Source organism: Nesoenas mayeri (assembly GCF_963082525.1).
Source record: "Nesoenas mayeri genome assembly, chromosome: 1".
NCBI lineage: Eukaryota > Metazoa > Chordata > Aves > Columbiformes > Columbidae > Nesoenas > Nesoenas mayeri.
In genome coordinates this window covers 188,338,014-188,357,884 of record NC_137541.1, presented here as the reverse complement: position 1 = coordinate 188,357,884, position 19,871 = coordinate 188,338,014, and the positions used below count along the sequence as shown (strand labels likewise).

Here is a 19,871-nt window from a genome sequence, read left to right as displayed (position 1 = left end):
CTTACAGTCCTTTCTTCCCTAGCCTTTGGTATTTTACTGCAGTTCTCAGGAAGAAAGTGGAATGTAGCATTAGGGTCTAGTGTCTTTGATGGCCTCATCATCTAATCATAGGTTTAACATTACTCATTTGCTGGCTCCAGGAATTCCTGCCATTAAGGGCCCTAGAGATGAAACTTTGCCTCAAATATTGATTGAAAGGAAGAGAGAGAAATTTAAGCTCTTTCTGCGGTGCTTTTTTCTTCAGACATCCCAGTAAAGCTATGTAACAAATGCAGCTAAATCAATTTGTTATTTTTATGACTACTTTATGTGTTATTTATTATTTAAAAAACATTTTACTATTTTTAAAATAAGCTTTATTTTATAGCTGAAATAATATCAAAATCCTAATAATTTTGAAATTTTGAACATTTATGCATTTCCTTCAATGTTTGCTTGGGAGACCTGTTTTCCATCTACTCAATGACTTGGGGGAATTGCAAGCTTTTGGTTTTTATACCTCATTTGATACTTCAAGGTTGTTTCTTTATCTACTAAATGAGGAAGGTTTTGTATCCTGATGTCCACTTTTTACTAAGTACTTCAGAAGCTAATGCTATATTTGTTAGTGATGTTAAATGTTTCTACAGGAACTGGTCAACAGGGGGCTGTAGCGGTGCAAATTGTATTCCCCTCCCCTCACCTTCCAGAATTATTTCTTCTGTAAATTGCATCTGCATAGAATATTGTATTTAATCCTATAGGTGTCCTAAACATTCAGGTCTGTAGTTCTATTCATCTGCAGGACAAATTTAGTTCATTTTACCTATTTACATTTACATTTTGAAACTATTTATCAAGAGAAAGCACAAAGTAAATGCTATAAAAATACCAGTACAAAAGATGACTAGAAGAAGAGTGTGGCAGAGAGACAAATATCTTAATCCAGCCTATAGCTTACAGAACTTGCAATCAGAAGTTTAGGAGATGTTGCGCACAGCAAATGAGGTTAACTCATCTCTATTAAAAAAACAGATAGTGCTACCTGAGCTTTTCCATATGATAATTGAGTAATATGAACTGGAGAGACTATATGAAGTGCTGTGTTTTTTGGTAATCTTAATGCAGCTATAGCTTTTCTTCCTAACACGGGTAAATCCTTCATATTCAAATTGAATGACATTTAACAGATTATGTGGGGAAGTTCAAACTGTGTCATTCAAAAGATAGATGACAATATTAAAAACCTTTGAAACATATGATTTTGTTTGCACAGAACAAAGTAACTTTAGACATTGAGAAGGAAAGGGAAATGCGAAGTTTGTTTTCCTTTCATTTGCTACAGCAAATTAGATGCTTTTATGCTCTTTATGGTGGAAATTCCATGTTAATGACTACAGATTAGCAAGGATGTCAGATTTTTTTTTCTTATCTGAGCTCCTGAATAAAATCAACATTGCCAGGGGCTCATGTCCAAGGTATGGTCTAAATTTACATGAAATATCACATTACAAATGTCTGAAGGTACATGTCATGGATAATTCAATTCATATGGGCAGCATTTTAGACTCTGAGGGATATGCAATCAAGCCTTTCCCCCAAAGGAATTTGGAGTTTCTGTGAAAAATACATTTTAAGTTCTAATGGAACTCCTGTAGGGATAGTGCATCATTCGTGGGTTTAGGAAAGAACAAAAAGTTCCACTCTTTCTGTTTTCAGAGTCTCTCTTGCACTGTAACTTGCTTCCCTGAACCCATTTTCTTTTTCCTAGTATCATCTACTTCACTAGATTAGAATTTAGGTTAATTTGAAGACCTTATTTGCTTTATTTATTATATAAACCAAAAGCATACAATCAAGTACTTGAAATATATTTTTTTCTGGATACTTGATAATAAACATATAATGATTTTCACTTTTCATAAAACAGGCATTTTCATTTGGATTTAGTCTATTTTAACATAAAACAGATAAAGATGTGTTATGTTTGACAAGATCTGTGCTTGATTAGCTGGTCTTTGTTCCCTCAGCTTAGTTGAGCATGTCACGGCTGTGTTGCTGTTGGAGTGGCAGATTTATTCAATAAACCATACATAAAATAAAATAATTTTTGCAGTTTAGTTCCTTCTTACATCAGATTTAGATTTCAGTTACTTTTTTTACTTTTTTTTTTTTCTTTTGTGGCCAAAGCACTACAATAGCTTCTAATTACTTCCAGACCTTTTGCAATTTTTTTCTCTTTGGGGATACAGCTTCTGCAGAGACTGAATGATGTTATCCCAAAGGTGTTTTACCTCATGCCACTTGCATTTTTCTGTATCTTATCTATTAACAGGGGAAATTAATTTTCTTAAATAGAAAATACTGTCTTAGTATTTAAGACATCTTGCTATTTGACCTGTTTAAAAACATAACTATTATAATGGATAAATGGTTACTTTAGGAAAAATATACTATGTCATTTAAGATTGTAGAATACCAGGCAAATTTTCAGATTTTGTAGTTGTCAATATATCGTTCATTCTGTTGATTTTCCCTTCCCCATGTTGAAAGTTTGATCAAGATTGTAATTTGGAAGCCTCCAAAGGAAATATCAAAACTAGAAAGAAAATAATTCACTTCTGAATTACTGTGTTGAGGAAAAATATTTACTTTAGATCCTATCTCTTTTAAATAGGTTTTTATAAAAAAAAAAAACTTTATGAGGAGTGGGGAAAAGGATATACATACAAGAAATGTTTTACTTAAAACTGGCAATTAAAACCTATTAGGAGATTCTCAACTAAAAGATAACACGTGGTCCTTCTTATAATTGAACTGTAGGTAGATTCTGTAAATTATTTACTTTTATGAAAACTTATAAAACTTAAAATGCTTTAAATAAAACAAACTACACCAGGAGTTTATTCATAACTTGTCAAACCCTGATATGTAATTAATGGGTAAGCTGAGCTTCAGCTAAGCCTTTCAGATGTTGGTTGACAGTGTGAGCCTCATAAATGAGCTGTGTCTGTCCACATTGTCTTATCTATTAACCTGGAAGTTTAGAAGCCACTTGGGCTGAGTTCAGTCTGTTGCTCCATATCACAGGCAGCCATTCAGTACATACTTAATCAAAAAGGATCTGTGAAGGATCTGCTCCCATGCAGCAGAGTCCATAAAACACTTCCTGGCAGTTTGACGCATGTAAAATTTAATAGTTGTATACTACTACATATATTGCAGCAATCAAAACTATAAAGTGGCAGAAAGGGGCAGAAGGTAAGGTGGGTGAGTGTATTTTCTGTTGTCCTAAGTGGCAAGAAAAAGTTTGAAACAATATGAAGAAATTATTCCCACTCCAACGAGAGGTTAAAGAAAAAAAAAAAAGAAGTGCCTTTGCCAGTGCAAATTTGAAGCAAATTCTCACTGAGTAAATTTGGTGATAGGTTTAGTTCTAAGAATATACACAGACCTATCAGCCAGGCCCTAGAGAGATTTCAGAACGGACTAGCACATCTAGATGTGCATTCTGCCTCAAAGTATGGGATGAATAGCCCTTGGGCTTCAGAAACTGCAGCTGCCCAACACAGAAACCAAGCAGCTGAAGAAATTTTCTTAGAAATCCTTTTCTGCTCCCTACAGCTCACCAGAAACAGCCCCAAAATGTAGGATTCATAGAACAGAAACACAATCCATGCTTCTTGATACTAAACATACTCTATTGAAAGCTTTCTAGAAAAGTTTAAGTAGGAATTCTCTGCTCTGATGCACAGTTGCTTCTTATCAAGCACCATCCTCACAGGTATTTCACCTGTCTCCATCTTAAGACAGTTACCTTTATTTCTATACTACATGATTTGTATGTCTGCTTTACATTATACATTATTAGAACCCTTTTGATTATCATTATAGATTTATTTATAATAATTTTGTATGTATTTGTTCCTGTTGCTAATATTAGACTCAACTTTAATTATGCTTAATGGCCCTTATTTATTCTCTCCAAAGGTATTCCTAGAGTTCTCATACTCCTTAATTTTTGTTTGGTAAGTTACAACCCTTTCAGAGTAACTGTGATAGCAGCACACTAACAGAAGTGTTTGCTATTTGTCTTTTTGACACCAACTGCAGTAGGAAGGCTGAAGAAAAGTGATTTGGATTACAGTGTCCAGTTCTGGGCTTCCCAGTTCAGGAAGGACAAGGAATTACTGGAGGGAGTCCAGCAGAGAGCTATAAAGATGATTAGAGGTCTGGAGCACCTTTCTTATTAGGAGAGACTGAAAGAGCTGGGTCTGTTCAGCCTGGAGAAGAGAAGGCTGAGAGGGGATCTCACCAATGTTTTTAAACATCTCAAGGGTGGATGTCAAGAGGATGAGACCATACTATTTTCAGTGTCCAATGATAGGATGAGGGGCAATGGGCACAGACTGAAGCACAGAAGGTCCCATCTGAATATGAGGAGAAACTTAGTTTGAGGGTGACAGAGCACTGGAACAGGCTGCCCAGAGAGGTTGTGGAGTCTCCTTCTCTGGAGACATTTAAGACATGCCTGGACACATTACTATACAATCTACTTTAGATGAACCTGCTTTGGACCTCTCCTGAGGTCCCTTCCAAACCCAACCATTCTATGTGATTGTGTGTGTCATTATGACTTCTCTTAAATCTAAAGAAAAATGAATCTGGAACTAATCTACTTAGAAAATTAAATCTGATATAACTTCAGTGGTGAAATAAGGTTGGTTATGCAATTTCCTATGGAGGTGTACTTTTTTACTCTTTCTTTTTCCTAATCAGGAAACAAGTTGGATGTTTTACCTTTGGCCATGTTTTCCCATTTGTCCTGTTGGATTATCCATTGTCTCTGTATTTCTACCAATGTGACTAGGAGGAGACAACGCTGCAGATCATGTCACTGCAAAAGTCTAAATTAAAATTCTGTGTAGGATACATAGAAGCACATATGTAAATGTACAGAAACTTATTTTTTCAATAATCTGTTTTTCCAGTGGATCTTGAAAACAGTTATCCTAGCAAAGTTCTGGATCTGCTACACTGCTTCTGTCCTGCAGCTTCTTCTCTGCTTTACCCCACTTTTGATATTCATAAGACAGAAACACATCTGAAAACTGTTCAAACATTTGTTTCCTGGGTTAGTGGGTTAAGCTGGCTGAGACCCTAGTTTGAAAACCACCAGAGCTACCCAAAGAGAAGGATTCAGGATTGCAAACCTGGGAGCACAGGGGAGAAGAGAGAAAACTTATGTTTTTGTAGCAGCAAGCTGTTAATTCGGATCTCTGCATCAAAAGACTCTTAGGGTTCAGTTTCAGTGTTCAGCTTAGGCTTCTCTCTGGCCCAAATAACACTGGCAGAGGTGTCATGTCTTCTCCACTTCTAGCTCCATATTCCTGATCACTCCCTTTCACCATTACATGCAATGGTGGAAACAGTCGCATGAAAATAAAAAGTAACTCTGGATTAAATAGTAATTCTTAACTGATTGTACTTCTAGAGTAGCCACGAAAGAAATAGCTCAATGCAGGTAGCAGGTGGAATGGTCCAGGTTGGAGGAAGAAAAGACTGCCCCGTGGCAGTCAAGAAAAAAAAAAAAAAAAAAAGGGAAGAAATCTTGGCATTTGATAGGAGAGAAATAAGTTAAAACCAAAAAAAAATCCCATAGATTGTCATGCACAGTACAAAGCACTAGAAAGGTATATGAAAATGCCAGTAATGTAGCTCCAAATTGAGGGTTTGTAGCTTCACATTTTGTTACAGATTCAAATTTAATTTCACTAAATAGTCTTTGTAGTTGAAGCAAGTACTTTCTTTAATATTGTCATCTTTTTTGGACTATATAAAGGTTCAGCAAGAAAGAAGCAACATTTCTACTGTGTCCTTATCCATTATCAAATATGGTACAGCTTAAACATATACTTACAATCTGATGTTGATTTGAGGCTCTCCAGAATCCAGAGCACAGTCTATAGACAAATAGGTTGTTATACACACTTGGTTCAATTTCCAAAACCAGAAATAGACTCCAGTACAAGTTACAGGGGAAGGAGAACACCTTTTTCTTTATATTTTTTTAATATAGAAATTAAGTGGTTTGTTGGGATGGGGGAATGTTTTTTGTTTTATTTTCCCCCCCAGTGTTTCTCACTTGCCTTATAGAATTCTGAAAGTTTTCCAAAATGTGATAATTTTGCATTATCTGTTTTTACGCTGAAGGGGTATCAGAGAATTTTCTTGCATTGATTTCCTGTCCATATGTGGAATATCTTCAAGCCTTATCTCAATCTTTATCTGTTGACCTTCTTCTTCTGGTAATCTAACTTTCAAACGGAAACCATCACTGTATTCTTTACTACTTGTTGGACAGTTTACTTTCTTGATTACTCTATGAGATGTCCTTCCAGATCCTTGTATACTCAGTAAACTGCTGCGGGTGCCTTTAGTAATCAGCAGGTTTTCTTCTTCAATATCTTACTTACACCAGAGTCACCATGGACCTTCTGGTCCTTCCTCTTGCATGTCAGACTAATTTTCCTTAACAAATGCCAAAGAGTATATTTATTACACATCAGTGAGATGCTGATCTGAATGTCTCCTAGATTCATGGCAAAACAGGCAGGATCAGAAAACTGAAAGAATTACTTTCCTCATATCCTAAAATGGCAAAGTGTCTTCCCCTGACTTCTCTATTAAGTTGCATGTAATTTGTAATTCTTAGATCAGAGAAAAACACCTAGACAGTCAGAAAGAGTCAACTGGTATTTCCTAAAGGGCTGAGAAAAGGTGAAAAAGCTCATTATTGGAGGCCATCATTGTTAATAAATATACCATAGTTTGGGGGGTTTCATTATATACCTAATGGAGACAATATGAGTAGTTTTCCTTACATCAAAAAGTCTTATCTTTAGTGGTGCATTTTGGAAGACTTCAAATTAGTTATCTGCCTTTAACATGAGAGATTGGTTGAGTAATATGTGGACTGGCTTTTGGAATTAATAGCCGTACATAACAACACATGTTGTTAATAATAATTTTAGTATTTCTTGAAAGGAGAACTATTTTTCCAGACAGAAAGGAAGCTCAAGAAGTTATGAAGATGTGTATAACTCCTAGCATGTATCTTCTGTCTGCATTAGAAGATATGCAGAATGTCTATGAGGTGATTAAGGTTAATACTGTATTATCTAAATAAATTTGGGCATTTCCCTAGTGTTGTTTGGATAACGTGTTTTTGCAATTGTGTATTTTTTTTTCTCTGCTAAGATAACAATGAAATGCTCCTCTGGGAATGCTTGACTTCATTTCCAAGATAAATTGGGCAATTACCACAGGTGATCAGAAGGGCAAGGGTCTGTGTGTTTTCAAAAATCCAAAAAGGAACATTACTCCAGGTCAAGAAAATAGAGAAAAAATTAGGCTTTAGTCTTGTGAAAGTGAAATCTAAAACTTCCTGTTACATTTGCTGCATTGTTAAAGTCATATTTATACAAATAGTGTTGTGAAAGTTTCACATTCTTTTGTTTTCCGTGATTTGGCTATAAGCCCGTGTACTCCAGTTTGCCTTCCAGGAGGATGTCGTCAGTCATTCTGCAACTTACTTATGGTGGGAAATAGTCACTTTTAAAATGGAGGACCTATCATAAAATCCTAAAATTGATCCCAAATTTACTTGAAAGAGTAGACCCAAAATACATTTTATCATCTATCAGCAGTATACATACTGCCTGAGATGTGAGTATGAGAGAAGGTTAAAGACAGTAAAATTGTAATTCTTAGATCTGATTCTCATTCCAAATAATAGTGGAAGGTTTTAAGACTCCAATATCTTTAGTTCAGTTCTTCTAGGAATGGTAGCGACAATCCTATGATCTTAAAAACTGTATAATCTTCTCAGAAATTTATGAGGCTGTATCTTGAAATCAGCTGTTTTTTCTGGTTTTACCTAATTTTATTTGACATGGTTTTCTACCTTAAAGATACATTTCCTTCAATCTTGTAACATTCCCTTTGAATCTTTCCTCTTAAATGAAGTAAACCAAGTTATTGGTGATTTTAGAAGGTAATTTTACAACACGGACTTCAAACCCAAGCTAAATTATGTGCATGTTGTGAATTGCAAACACATTTTTATAAAATTTCCTCTTCCTTACCCTGATAAAAGGTAGCACCTGTTCAGCTCTATATAAGAGTTTTCTCCAAACATATTCAGCGGTCCAGAAAGAAGAGAGTCAATATAATAGAATTTCCTCTACCTCAAGAAGTTATGATTAAAATACAGTGATTGAAGAATTGAGGTATCAACTGAGTTATTAATATCTTACACTAGAAAATTAAAGAAATATTCAAAATGGGAAAAAAAAAAAGAAAAAAGGAAAAAAATACTCAGACTAGTTTAAAATATGGAGAAGAGACAATTCCAAAGAAGATACAATTGATTGAGACAGCGGCAACTGTAGGGGAAGAATTGTATGGTGATTACTACACCATTCAGTAACTGTAGTTTGTTGAGCAACGTGAAATTTGTGATACAACTTTAAACTTCCTTGCAGATATTGGAAAGATTGAGAGCTCTCATGTAAATTATGAAAACCTTGAGAATTTTATTGTACTGAGAAAATACACTCATAAGTCAAAACTGTAAGAATATGAGAGAGTAAGAAAATGTATATCATGATTTGAAAGAAAAAAAAAAAAATTCAAGTAATATCTGCGCTGTGATATGGTTCATGATTTAGAAGTTCTAGCCTTTTACTTTTGTCCTAATTGTATTCATCTCTTGTCCTCCTCTGCATGGACAGTTTCATAACAGGATTCAGGCTGAACCTTTTGTCAGGGAACATGTACTGATGCTTTCTGGATGCAGTGATGCTTTTCAAGCAATGACAGAATAGAGGAGGGGGCAGAGGGGTGGCAATTGCCAGTATCCTAATAAGTTATTGCATTTTTGATGTATTCAATGGAATTTTGCATAATATAAAATATTTAGAACATAGCCATACTGGCCAATAATTGAACTGAATGTCTAAAGTTATGATATTTAATTATTGTGTATGAAGACAACTTTTAAATTTGTTTAAATATGAATAATTGTTTTTTTAAAAAAATGATATCTTCATTCCGGTTTTAGTCCTTTCAAAGAAGTGATGTGTTATCATTCTTGAATACTGTGTGTGTTAATCTTTAATTATGGCTCTATCCTTGAGTCTTCTGCACCCTACCTTGTTCCGAGAGGTGCACCGCTGGCAGTAGTAGTTGTTCCCACTGCCCTGTCAAACAGAAGCTTCAGGCAAAGAAAGGTCAACATATTCTCCTTGTATAGAAGAAATTTTATGGTACATGATTTTGTCCAAGTCTTCCATTACTTCAGCATGTAATTGGCATCAGCATTTTTAAGGTGCAGAAAAGTCACCCAGCTTTTCATATAAGGATGTGAAGCTGAACCAAAACTGCCTGAGATGTAGTGCAGTCATTCAAGCACTTACTTGCTTATAACCAAAAGTCTAGCCTATGATCCTACTTACCTATAGCGTAAATTTTCCAACTACCATCACTGTGTCCATTACGTTTGGTGTTTGTCTTTTTGTTGCTTGCATCTTGGGGGTAAGAAAGATTTTCTGTGGAAACTAAGATAGTATAAAAAAAATTGCTGCACATTCTTTGGGCATATAATGCCACATTTTAATCCAGTTCTTAAGGTGCATGCTGTGATCCAAATGGCCAGTTGCAAAGGCAACTGTAATGTTGACATTTCTGAGTATTTCAGTTCCTTGTTTGTGTCTTTTAAAAAGAAACTGGGAAAAACAAAACCAAGTGCCTCTTCACAAATACAGTTCACCTATCAGTATCAGGAATCTTTTATATTAAATTATGCCTAAAACTGAGAGGAGATTGTAGTAGTGGTAATTATTCCCTTATTTGTGGATTAATGGGGAGTTGGGAGTTTGAAGTTTCCAGTAATGAGTTTGTAGTGAAGCAATGCACGAACCATGAATCCTAGTTTCTTTCTGTTTCTGCATCATTATGTTTTCCACTAGTTTTCAGTAGATATTTGGGCAGGTTTCACACACTTTTGTCATGAATAATGATTTTTTTGTAAATTGATGAGATTTTGCACCTATGGAAACATAAGAACATATTTGTTTGATTCTACATAGGTATCTAATGGCTCTTTAGGTACCTTAAGGTATCTCACCTAAAAAACAGTAAGGCATTTTGGATGTCCTACAGTACCTGAGACAATTGCACTGAGCAGGAAGATCTGGCAAAAGACTTGCAGGAATCTCTTGGTCTTTTGCAGACACAGATAAAACTTCTGCCTCTCATTAAAAAATTAACTAGCATGCTTTCTTCTAGCCATCTTAGGAAGCTTTTTATTTTAATTCTTTCTTCTTCTTTCCTGAATTCTAGTCATACCAGTTCTGCTTTCCTGACTGCAGAATCATATCAGCTGTGGTACAGAAAAGCAGCTCAAAATAAAATACTAATAGGGCTTTCTATAGTGTACAGTAAAAGACTCTCATTAAAGAAAAAAATAATGCTACAGCTCAAGTATTACCTCCAGCCCAGACTATTGTTTCCTAAAATGGCACTCAGTGCCTATGTTTAGGCAACCGAATCCTTTCCTTCTTAGTTCGAGTGACTTTGTACTATACCAAGGTGATTTAATTGATTCCAAAAATTAGGTCATTAGGCTTGCTTCAGTTACTGTATTTGGAAAAGAACAAAATCAATAGCATGGAAAAAAGGATCTATTACAATGGTTTTCTGGCACACAAGCGAGAGGCGTGAGTGCTGATACTCTGTCTTCCCTAATCAGGACTTACATGCTCCATAATGGGTAAATAATAAGTTCATTATTTGGGTATTTTAGCTTGCCTCCTACAAAACCTATGAGGAGTACATTATTATTGTTGGGGTTTTTTTAAGACATATGACTTGGTAAATTCTGTGAATTTTCATAGGATCAGCAAGAAGCACCTTACTGATTAGCAACTAGTTTTCACAGCTATTCCTTGAGAAAATTTCCTTGTCTGTGCAAAGCTATTTTTTTGCCCATATCAGGAAATAAGCATCTGGGATTTCTGCCTGATTTTTTTTAGTCCTGCAAAAATGGAAATGTAAAGCAGAATAGTTCTGTAACTGTAATGCTCTCTACCCATTTTTGTTATAATATGAAGACTCAGGCTGCAAAATTTCTCTCTGAACTGTAATTCAGCTAAAGTATTTTGATTTTTTTTCTGTATGATGAAAAGGGAATGTTTATTACTCTGTAAGAAAAGTTTCAAGGAATTATTGCAAAAGAAAGTAATCTTTACTTACTAGAGAGATATCTTGACCTTTTTTCATATCAAGTATCAAAAGTCTGTTGGGGTGATAGAGGCAGTAGGTTGCACAGCAAAAAGCTGTGATGCACTGAGAATTTTCTCTTTAACTTAGTGGTATATGAAGTAAAAGCTGTTATCTTCTGATATCTATTAGGTGGTTTAAATTTTGGAAATTCATGTTGATTGTAAAAGAATTTTGAATACTCAGTTTGTTATTAGAGGTTGTGTTGTTTTCACTTATAATGGAGAAGAAACAAAGAGAGGTGGATGGTACACAGATTATTGTCTGCCCTGTATGATAAAATATGCAAGGTTTAACAGTGAAGAAAAGTTAAGAAATTACTGCTTCCAGACTTTGTTTCACTTAGTATGTTCACTGGGCAACTGTATGATTTGGAGAAAAAATATGTGTTTTCATGTTCTCTAGACAAGGAAAACTAAAGCTTGCTTAAGGTTGAAACAGAAAACATGACCACCTAAAATTTATTTGAAAACCATAATGAACTACAGTTTTTAAATTATCTGGTTATTCTTCTTTGAAAAAATAAAAAATAAAAAAATAATAAAAAAAAAAAGTTTAAAAATCACCAACAACAAAACTGTTAAGAAGTTCAGCCTAGATTCAAGCTTCTTTAGGAAGTCATCAGGATCAGCTTCAGAAATGTGGTTTGAAATCCTTGGGTTTTGATCATGTTATATTTTATCTTCTTAGGAATGGCAAAATTCTATTCAGAAGAATGCAGGACTTGCATTTATTGAGCTCATCAATGAAGGAAGGTAATTAATTTTAAAGCTTTTGAACAAGTAGTCATTTTGCATTTATTCCATTGGGTAATAATACTTCCTCACCATCTGTTCCAAAAATATTGTGAAAAGGCCATTTTAATTAAGTTATTTATTGTATAGATATTTAATATAATAAATATTTAATTTGAAAATGTGTAAATATTGAAAATTTTGTTTATTGACAGAAGGAAATAGAGCTCCTGTGAAATGTATATAGGTTTGGCTTTATTTGAGAATTGAACCACCATTTTCCAGAGCAGTAAGGTTGTTTTACCCAGACAGTCCAGGGAGTCCAATCTGTAAACCCATCTGCTGCTCCATCTGTTTTAGGAGCACAACATCCACTCTACAGATGCTCTTCTCCATACTAACAGTTCATGAGGAGTTATTTTATCTAGAATTTCTGGTCCAATTTGAGTCCTATAAAGCACACAAGAGATTATGTTTATAAAAGCTCCCTTGCTTTTGCAAATTGTTAAGATACTACATTATCAATCCTTAAGTAATTTTAGCGCAGTATCATAAAGTCTTCCACTCTGTTAAATGTTTGTCAGTACCTTCAGCCAGCAAGCTGGGTAGCAAAGGGGGACTCTTTGCCCTTCTTGGTAGTGGAATGCCAAAGACAAACACAGCCACTTGTGTAACGTATGTGGCTTGTATTGGCCAATACATTAAATCCCCATGAGTCTAGATGTCTTGATATGTGCAGTTGCAAAAACAAATGAACAAAAAAAAAAAATTGTAATATGACTGTTGAAGAGTTTTGATCATTTTATATGTGGTTTCTTTTTTTCACCAGTAGTGTGTCATTACCAATAGTAAAGTATCAAATCATCTCTTTATTATGGGATATTTTTTTTATCTATATGGTATTTCAGTGGTTAAATCATATATTCATTTAAAAAGGGAGACTAGATAATGTCAGAGGTAGGAATATAGGAGCATTAATATCTGCAAAACAGGAGCATGTATCTTTACACACAATTTTTGGTTGATATAAACTTTCTCAATGCACACTGAAGTTACACTGAAATGTAGCAGTTGGAAATGTAGTCCTTTCATTGGAAATTCTTCTTGTTATGAAGCATCAATATAAATTTGAACCATAGTAGTGCTCACTTGAGTGGGTCATGTATTGCACATTATACAATAAATATTACATGGAAGTAAACTGAATAATTATAGTAAACTTATGTTCTTGGGTAGTAATATAGAATCCCATTTTGACCCTTTTTATTTTCTCAGCTGAGGCAAGTGGGTTCAGATATCGTTGCATGCTTGCTGTTGGTAAAATTCTCATTCTGAACAAATCCTACATCTGCATATTTTTAGTGGTCAGATATTAAGATATAAGTGGACCCTCTACTCCCCTCTAACAGTAACTTTTCAAAACAAAGTAGTATTTAAGAACTGCTGCTTCAATCCAATCAAAGAACTGTCTAATCAATCTCCCCTTAGACACATGTTCCTTCATATATTTTTGTCAGGAAAGTGTTGTAGAATAAGTGTGTGTGGATTACTAGAATGCTCTTCTTTGCAATCAGCCCTTCCGTTTTTAATTTATCCTTTTGGGTATAAAGATAACAATGCTTTAACTGGAAATTGTTATAAATATTTATTCTGCTTAATAGCTAAACTTGTGAATGCAGTTCATCAATCACAGCTAGAGAATGCAATTGTGCAGTTGTCAACAATTAACAGGACATAAACAGTTGATGAATGTGCAGCTGAATTAAAGTGCTCCCTAGGATAACCTGAAATTATAAGCTGGATCATTTAAAGGAATCTAACAAAGGATCTTTATAATTAAAACAAAGCAGGGTTAATGGGATGTAAAATTGCATATAATCGTTGGGCGATAATGATTGAATTTTAAATTATTAAAAGCAAAAGGAAGAGTAAGAACATTTTGAAGGACTTTCTGGGTAAGATTTTGAGAGACCTGGGTAATAAATCAACAGTTTGAGAAAACCTTTTCATTGGAGCATGGATGAAAAGGTTTAGTTGTATTGCAGATCATAATTTTTAATATCTTCAGTTAGATGCCTATCTGTTTTAATATATGGATGCTGTAAGGTGATTTTCTAAGTACCTAACTTTTGTTGTTTCTTCTTGAAATTGTTTGAGTGCCTTTCTGGTCTTTGACTTTACTAGAAATGTTGTGAAATAAAATATTTCAGTTTAGTTTTAGTTAAGAAAACATATAATGTCTATATACCTGTCACTTTAATAAATTGCATTTTCATTTTAAATCAGTTGATTTACTCAATTTGTTTTTTCTAGTTTTACATAATGTTTTGTTAGAAAAGTCTGAATGACACATTCATAGAATTCAGCATACAAACACTGATACAGCTTTCTAAAAATAGGACCTGTTTTAGTATAACAAAAGTATTTGATTATAGCTTTAAATTAACACTTTCAAGGCAAACATAAACAGAGATTTTTAATTTGGAAGTGTAAGACAACACTGTCTATAATGTACCTGAATGATGAAGAGACATTCTGGTTATGATCTTGAACTTTACACTTCTTTTTAATCAGTTTCATGCTATGAATATCTGATGTTGAGCATATCACACATGTCAAGAGCTTCACTGATAGCAGCTTAATTAGGATTTCAGATTTACAATGGGTATACACATATAAGCCTACATAAGTAGGCTTCTTAATTTATGAGCTGGATGCATCTGTGATGTTGGCTGTAAAAGGGAACATGAAAAGAGTTCTTTAGGAATAATGTGGGAAGGATGTTACAACTGACATTTAAGTGGGATGGTGATGGACGAGGTCAGGAGAAAAGGGTGCAGGATGATGAGAACAAAAGATAAGATAGGAAACCCCATCTCAAGTAAATTTGTACACAAGTGCATACAGCTTGGGAAACAAGAAGTAGAAATTGCTCCACATGCGATCACAAAACTATGACTTCACTAGAATGAGTGAGATTTGGTGGGACAGACTGCACTGCATGACAGAAGTGCTGTGATGGACAGATACAAGTTCCTTGGGAAAGACAGGCAGAGAAAGTGAGGAGGGAGTGTTACCTTCTCTGTGAAGAAGCAGCTCAGACACGTGGAGCTCTTCAGTGGAACAGATGGCAGTCTGGTTGATAACTTGTAGGACAGGATGAGAGGGGAGTCCAGCAAGGGTGACATCATGGTGAGAGTTTGTTACAGACCACCCATTCGGGATAAGCAAAGGAAGAAGCATTCTTTAAACAACTTGAGGAAGTATCTGTGTCACAAACCCTGGTTCTCATGGGGATATTTAGTCTTCCTGACATCCTCTGGAAGTGTAACAAGGTGGAATGTACCCAGTCAAGAAGATTCGTGGAGTGAGCTGGCGATGACTTCTTGATACAGGATGAACCAGCACACAGCTGGATCTGCTATTCACTAGCAAGCAAAGAATTGTTTTTGGATATGGTAATTAATGACATTTTTGGCTGTAGCTACCATGAAATAGTGGAGTTCGAGGTCCTGGGGGAAGTGAGGTTGGAGAGTAGCAGAGTAGACTTCATGAGTGTAGATTTTCACTTATTTGGGAAACTGATAGGTAGGATGCCATGGAAGGCGGATGTGGAGGTCAAGGGAGGAAAGGTGACAGACCGTCAAGTACACCCTCATCCAAGTGCAAGAACAGGAAAGGAAGTAGATGTACCAAGAGACTGGTTTGGCTAACCAAGGAAATTATAGTAAAGCTCTGATGCAAAAAAGAGAGCGCACCAGAGGTGGAAGTAGAAGCAGGCTAGAAAGGAGGAATATAGAAACATTGCTTGAGCAATGTAAGGAAAGTTGTCAGGAAGGCCAACGCTTAACTTGAAATGAGACTTGGAAGGTATATCAAGGGCAACAAGAGCTTCTACCACTTCATTAGTAGTAAAAGGCTGACCAAGGGAAATGTGGCCTGTTAGTGAATGGGCTGGATGATTTAGTGACAGATAAGACTGAGGTGCTTAATGCCTTATTTGTCTCAGTCTTCACCAAGATTTCTCAAGCCTCTTTCTTTAGTGAAGGGATTCAAGGAGGAGAACTACCAGCAGTAGATGAGCATTGAGTCAAGGATTCGTTGGGATAGATTGTTCCATGCAAGTCCATAATACCTGATGGGGTGCATCTAATGCAAGGCTGATGACTACTGTCTTTGAAAGGTCAAGGAAACTGGGACAGGTCACAGGTACCTGGAGAAAGGCAAATGTTACACGCATCTTCAAAATAGTCCAAAAAACCAGAAAACTAAGTGGGTCAGCTTTTCTTCTGTCCTTCGGAAAACCATGTATCAAGTACTTTTGGAACACATTTCGGGCTGCATGAAGGAGTAGGTAATTGAGAACAGTCAACATGAATTTACAAAACCTAAACCATCCCTGACCAGGCCTGTTTGCCTCTATGATAAAACAACTAGATTTGTGGACATAGAGAGAGTAGTGAACATAATTTACTTTGACATTGGCAAGGTTTCCACACTGTTTCCCACAATACCCATGTATCAGAGTTAGAATGCTATATTCTGAATGGATGGGCAACTAAATAGGTAGAAAACTGGCTACATAATGGGACACTGAGAGTTGTGGTTAACTGATTGTTCTCTACCTTGGTGCCTTTGACAAGTGGAGTATCTCAGGGGTCTGTCCTGCCTAAGAGGTGAATGTTAGAGATCATTAACTATTAGTCTTTCAGGATTAGATTACTATTCTCAACTTCAGTTTCCCCCCGCCTTATGTTTACACAACACTCACCTCTCTAAAGAGATGACCTAGTCCTTTCATTTTAAATATTTTCCTTTATTTTTTTAAAGAATGTCCTCATTTTAAATAGTAGGAGTAGTCTGATCATAATATAAATGTAAGGAAATGTGAGATTATATTTCATCTCAAATTTAAAATGGTAAGCCTTGTTTCTGTAAATTAATCTCTGTACCTAAGTCTGCTTTCTGCTTTAGCCATGAAAATATATACTTGTGTTTATCCACCTACCTGGACCTCCAAGGATACTTAAAATTCACAGGAGTCTTTTTTCTTTTAAACCCTGTTTTGTTGAGTTTTCACTAATTTCCTGGAAAGAGTAGCAGAATGTTTAAATAGACTGGAAATTTGTGTTTGTATAAATTTAGATGAATTGCTGATTAAATCCTGAAAGGAGGCTAATAAAGGCATACAATCTTTCCATGTTACTTCAACTAGGATTGCTGGGTAACAGCAGCAAATTTTCTTTTGGACATCCTCTGTTGTAGTTTGGCAGTTCTGATATGTTTAGTTTGTGGTAAATGAGCTCACAGTCATTATTCACTGTCTGCAATACTTAAATGTTCGGGCCCTGTGTTAAAAGGTATATCTATGGTGCCATTTGCCGTATTTGATTTATGATGTACATTTGCAGTTGGATCCCTAGATACCCCTTGAAGAACTCATTTAGTAGTTGAGTCCAAGAAGGATGGAGAAAGGATTTTATTTCTTGTTTCTCTCTTGACAATGATCTTGATCATTGACCCTGAGGTCAGAATGGGGAGTGCACCTAAATCATCCAGGAATGCAAGATACTTGGTCTTCGGACATCATGACTATTATGTAGTTGAGGCCTACCAGAACAACTTGCAAAGGATTCCACTCTCATGTGCAGTATCCAATATATTCAAATCCAGGCAAAAAAAAAAAAAACAAAAACAAAAAACACGGGGGAAGCAGTAGCACTCACATACAATATAGAAATAAGAACAAAGGTGTTTGATTATTCTGTCTTTGACAGATATAACCAAATTTGGTTGCTGTATTGTCACCCTCACCAGTTGTAACTTCTGATTGCAAGCATCATTTATAAGCTGTAAGTGGCTGTTTAATGGAAATTCACCCCAAATGTCATCTTCCATAAGTAGAAGATTCCTGTCATAGATACTTCTGTAAAACTGGGCACTGAATGCTGTATTTCTACTCCAGCTGAAGCATGAGCCTGAACTTCCTGCTAGATGTGCTTTTTTATGATCTCATATTCTTTACTACACCTGTCCTTTCCCTACCTCCAGACTAATACTCAGTTTGTGTTAGATAAAGTATACGTTGTTATGGTAAATATCTATTTGTAGGGTCAGTACAGCTGGAGTTCTTAGATCTGTTAGAGATTTTGGGGCATTCCCTCACCTTCTAAGCTTGCCTGATCTGGTCATATCTCAAAGCTGAGGCTGATTCTGAGATGCAGACCATCTCAGTTGTAATTACTGGTCTTGGATGTTTACTGGGTGTTCACTATTTCAGAGAGAAGTTCCTTTTGATTTAGAGAATACTTATGCAAACTAGAAAATCTTTATGAGGAGTGGAATAGATCTTTCACAGTCAACTCTGAGTTTTATTGGATTTGTTATACTTTCTGTGGCATTTCTGAAACATTAATAATTACCCTACGTGAAGTTTGTCTTGTCAATGTGCTCATGTTGTAGCCCAGTAGCTGGTGTTTGCATTGTGTAATTTCAAACTTTTCTCTAGTAAATTTATATCATTGCCCTTTTGCTAAAGATCAGACCCCTGAGTAAGACATTACTTTCTAAAGTTTATAGGAGTTTACTTTCGAAGTGTTTATAGCAATACGACATCTTGTAGAACTTCAAACTCTTCAAGTTAGACCAGTTTATGAATCCTATTATAAATACCAAGTGTAATGATAGATTTCATTTCTTCTGAATGCCATTAAAAGTAATAATTGTCAGAACAACTGTGTTTGGTGAAAAAGTGGCATGTTTCCAGGTTGCTTCTTAGAAAAATTAAGCTGTGGGCACCTGATGAAAGTAAGTCAGAGAAACATCTGTTTCCCTGGACATATGAGTTGGCAGAACTTCAGGAATGAATAGAGGAAGCAAGACCTTAGCTAAATTATAACAAATGTTCGTTTTGTAATCTGTTTTGAAAATTGCTGCTTGAGAATGATCTGCTTTTTTAGTTTATCTCAAATGAAGGAAAGATTGGGTAACACAAGCACAATTGTTTTATCTAGCAATGTATCAACTATGAGCCATCTTTCTCTGTGTGAGATTATTACTAGGAAGAACTGACTGCAGGATAGCGAAGTCAGTTTAGAATAGTAAGTGAGATATGAGTTTTCACCCTTCAATTCTGAGAGGTGAACAAACAGCACTGTTTGTGATAAACTATGTGGTTTTAGCATAACTTCTTATCTACTCCTAAACAACATTTGCAAATAACTCACATTTATGAATCAAAATGTCCTCAGACATACTCTTACCTGATCTGCTCTCACTCGTAAGTCTGAGACCCTCCTATTTTTAGGTGGAGAGCCTGCCATTTGCTCTTATTCCTATGAATACTTAAGCCTGTTATCACAGAATCACAGAACTGGAAGGGACCTCAAAAGATCATCTAGTCCAATCCCCCTGCTGGAGCAGGAACACCTAGATGAGGTTACACAGGAAGGTGTCCAGGTGGGTTTTGAATGTCTCTAGAGAGGAGACTCCACAGCCCCCCTGGGCAGCCTGTTCCAGTGTTCTGTCACCCTTACTGAGAAGAAGTTTCTTCTCAAATTTAAGTGGAACCTCTTGTGTTCAGTTTGAACCCATTACCCCTTGTCCTGTCATTTGTTGTCACTGAGAAGAGCCTGGCTCTGTCCTCGTGACACTAACCCTTTGCGTATTTGTAAACCAGCATATCTTAATTCTAGTTTTTACTTCCATTTTCCATATATTCAGCTGGAAACTTCACAGCTATCTGTACAGAAAGCTCATTTTGCCATAGAAGTGTACCAGGAATTGAGTCACAAGTGATTTCAGACTTGTTTGTTG

General features: G+C 35.7%; 1 protein-coding gene across 4 annotated transcripts in view; it reads left to right on the top strand.

Annotated features, from left to right (window-relative positions):
• The window catches only part of NBEA (neurobeachin), a gene marked incomplete at both ends in the record, with an annotated part of 484,059 nt that overhangs the window by 229,424 nt on the left and 234,764 nt on the right, over positions 1-19,871 (top strand). For all 4 annotated transcript variants that reach the window (XM_080363323.1, XM_080363325.1, XM_080363322.1 and 1 more), the window contains one exon: positions 12,013-12,077. In XM_080363323.1, the coding sequence (XP_080219449.1) occupies positions 12,013-12,077 (65 nt within the window). The remainder of the gene's footprint in view (positions 1-12,012; positions 12,078-19,871) is intronic.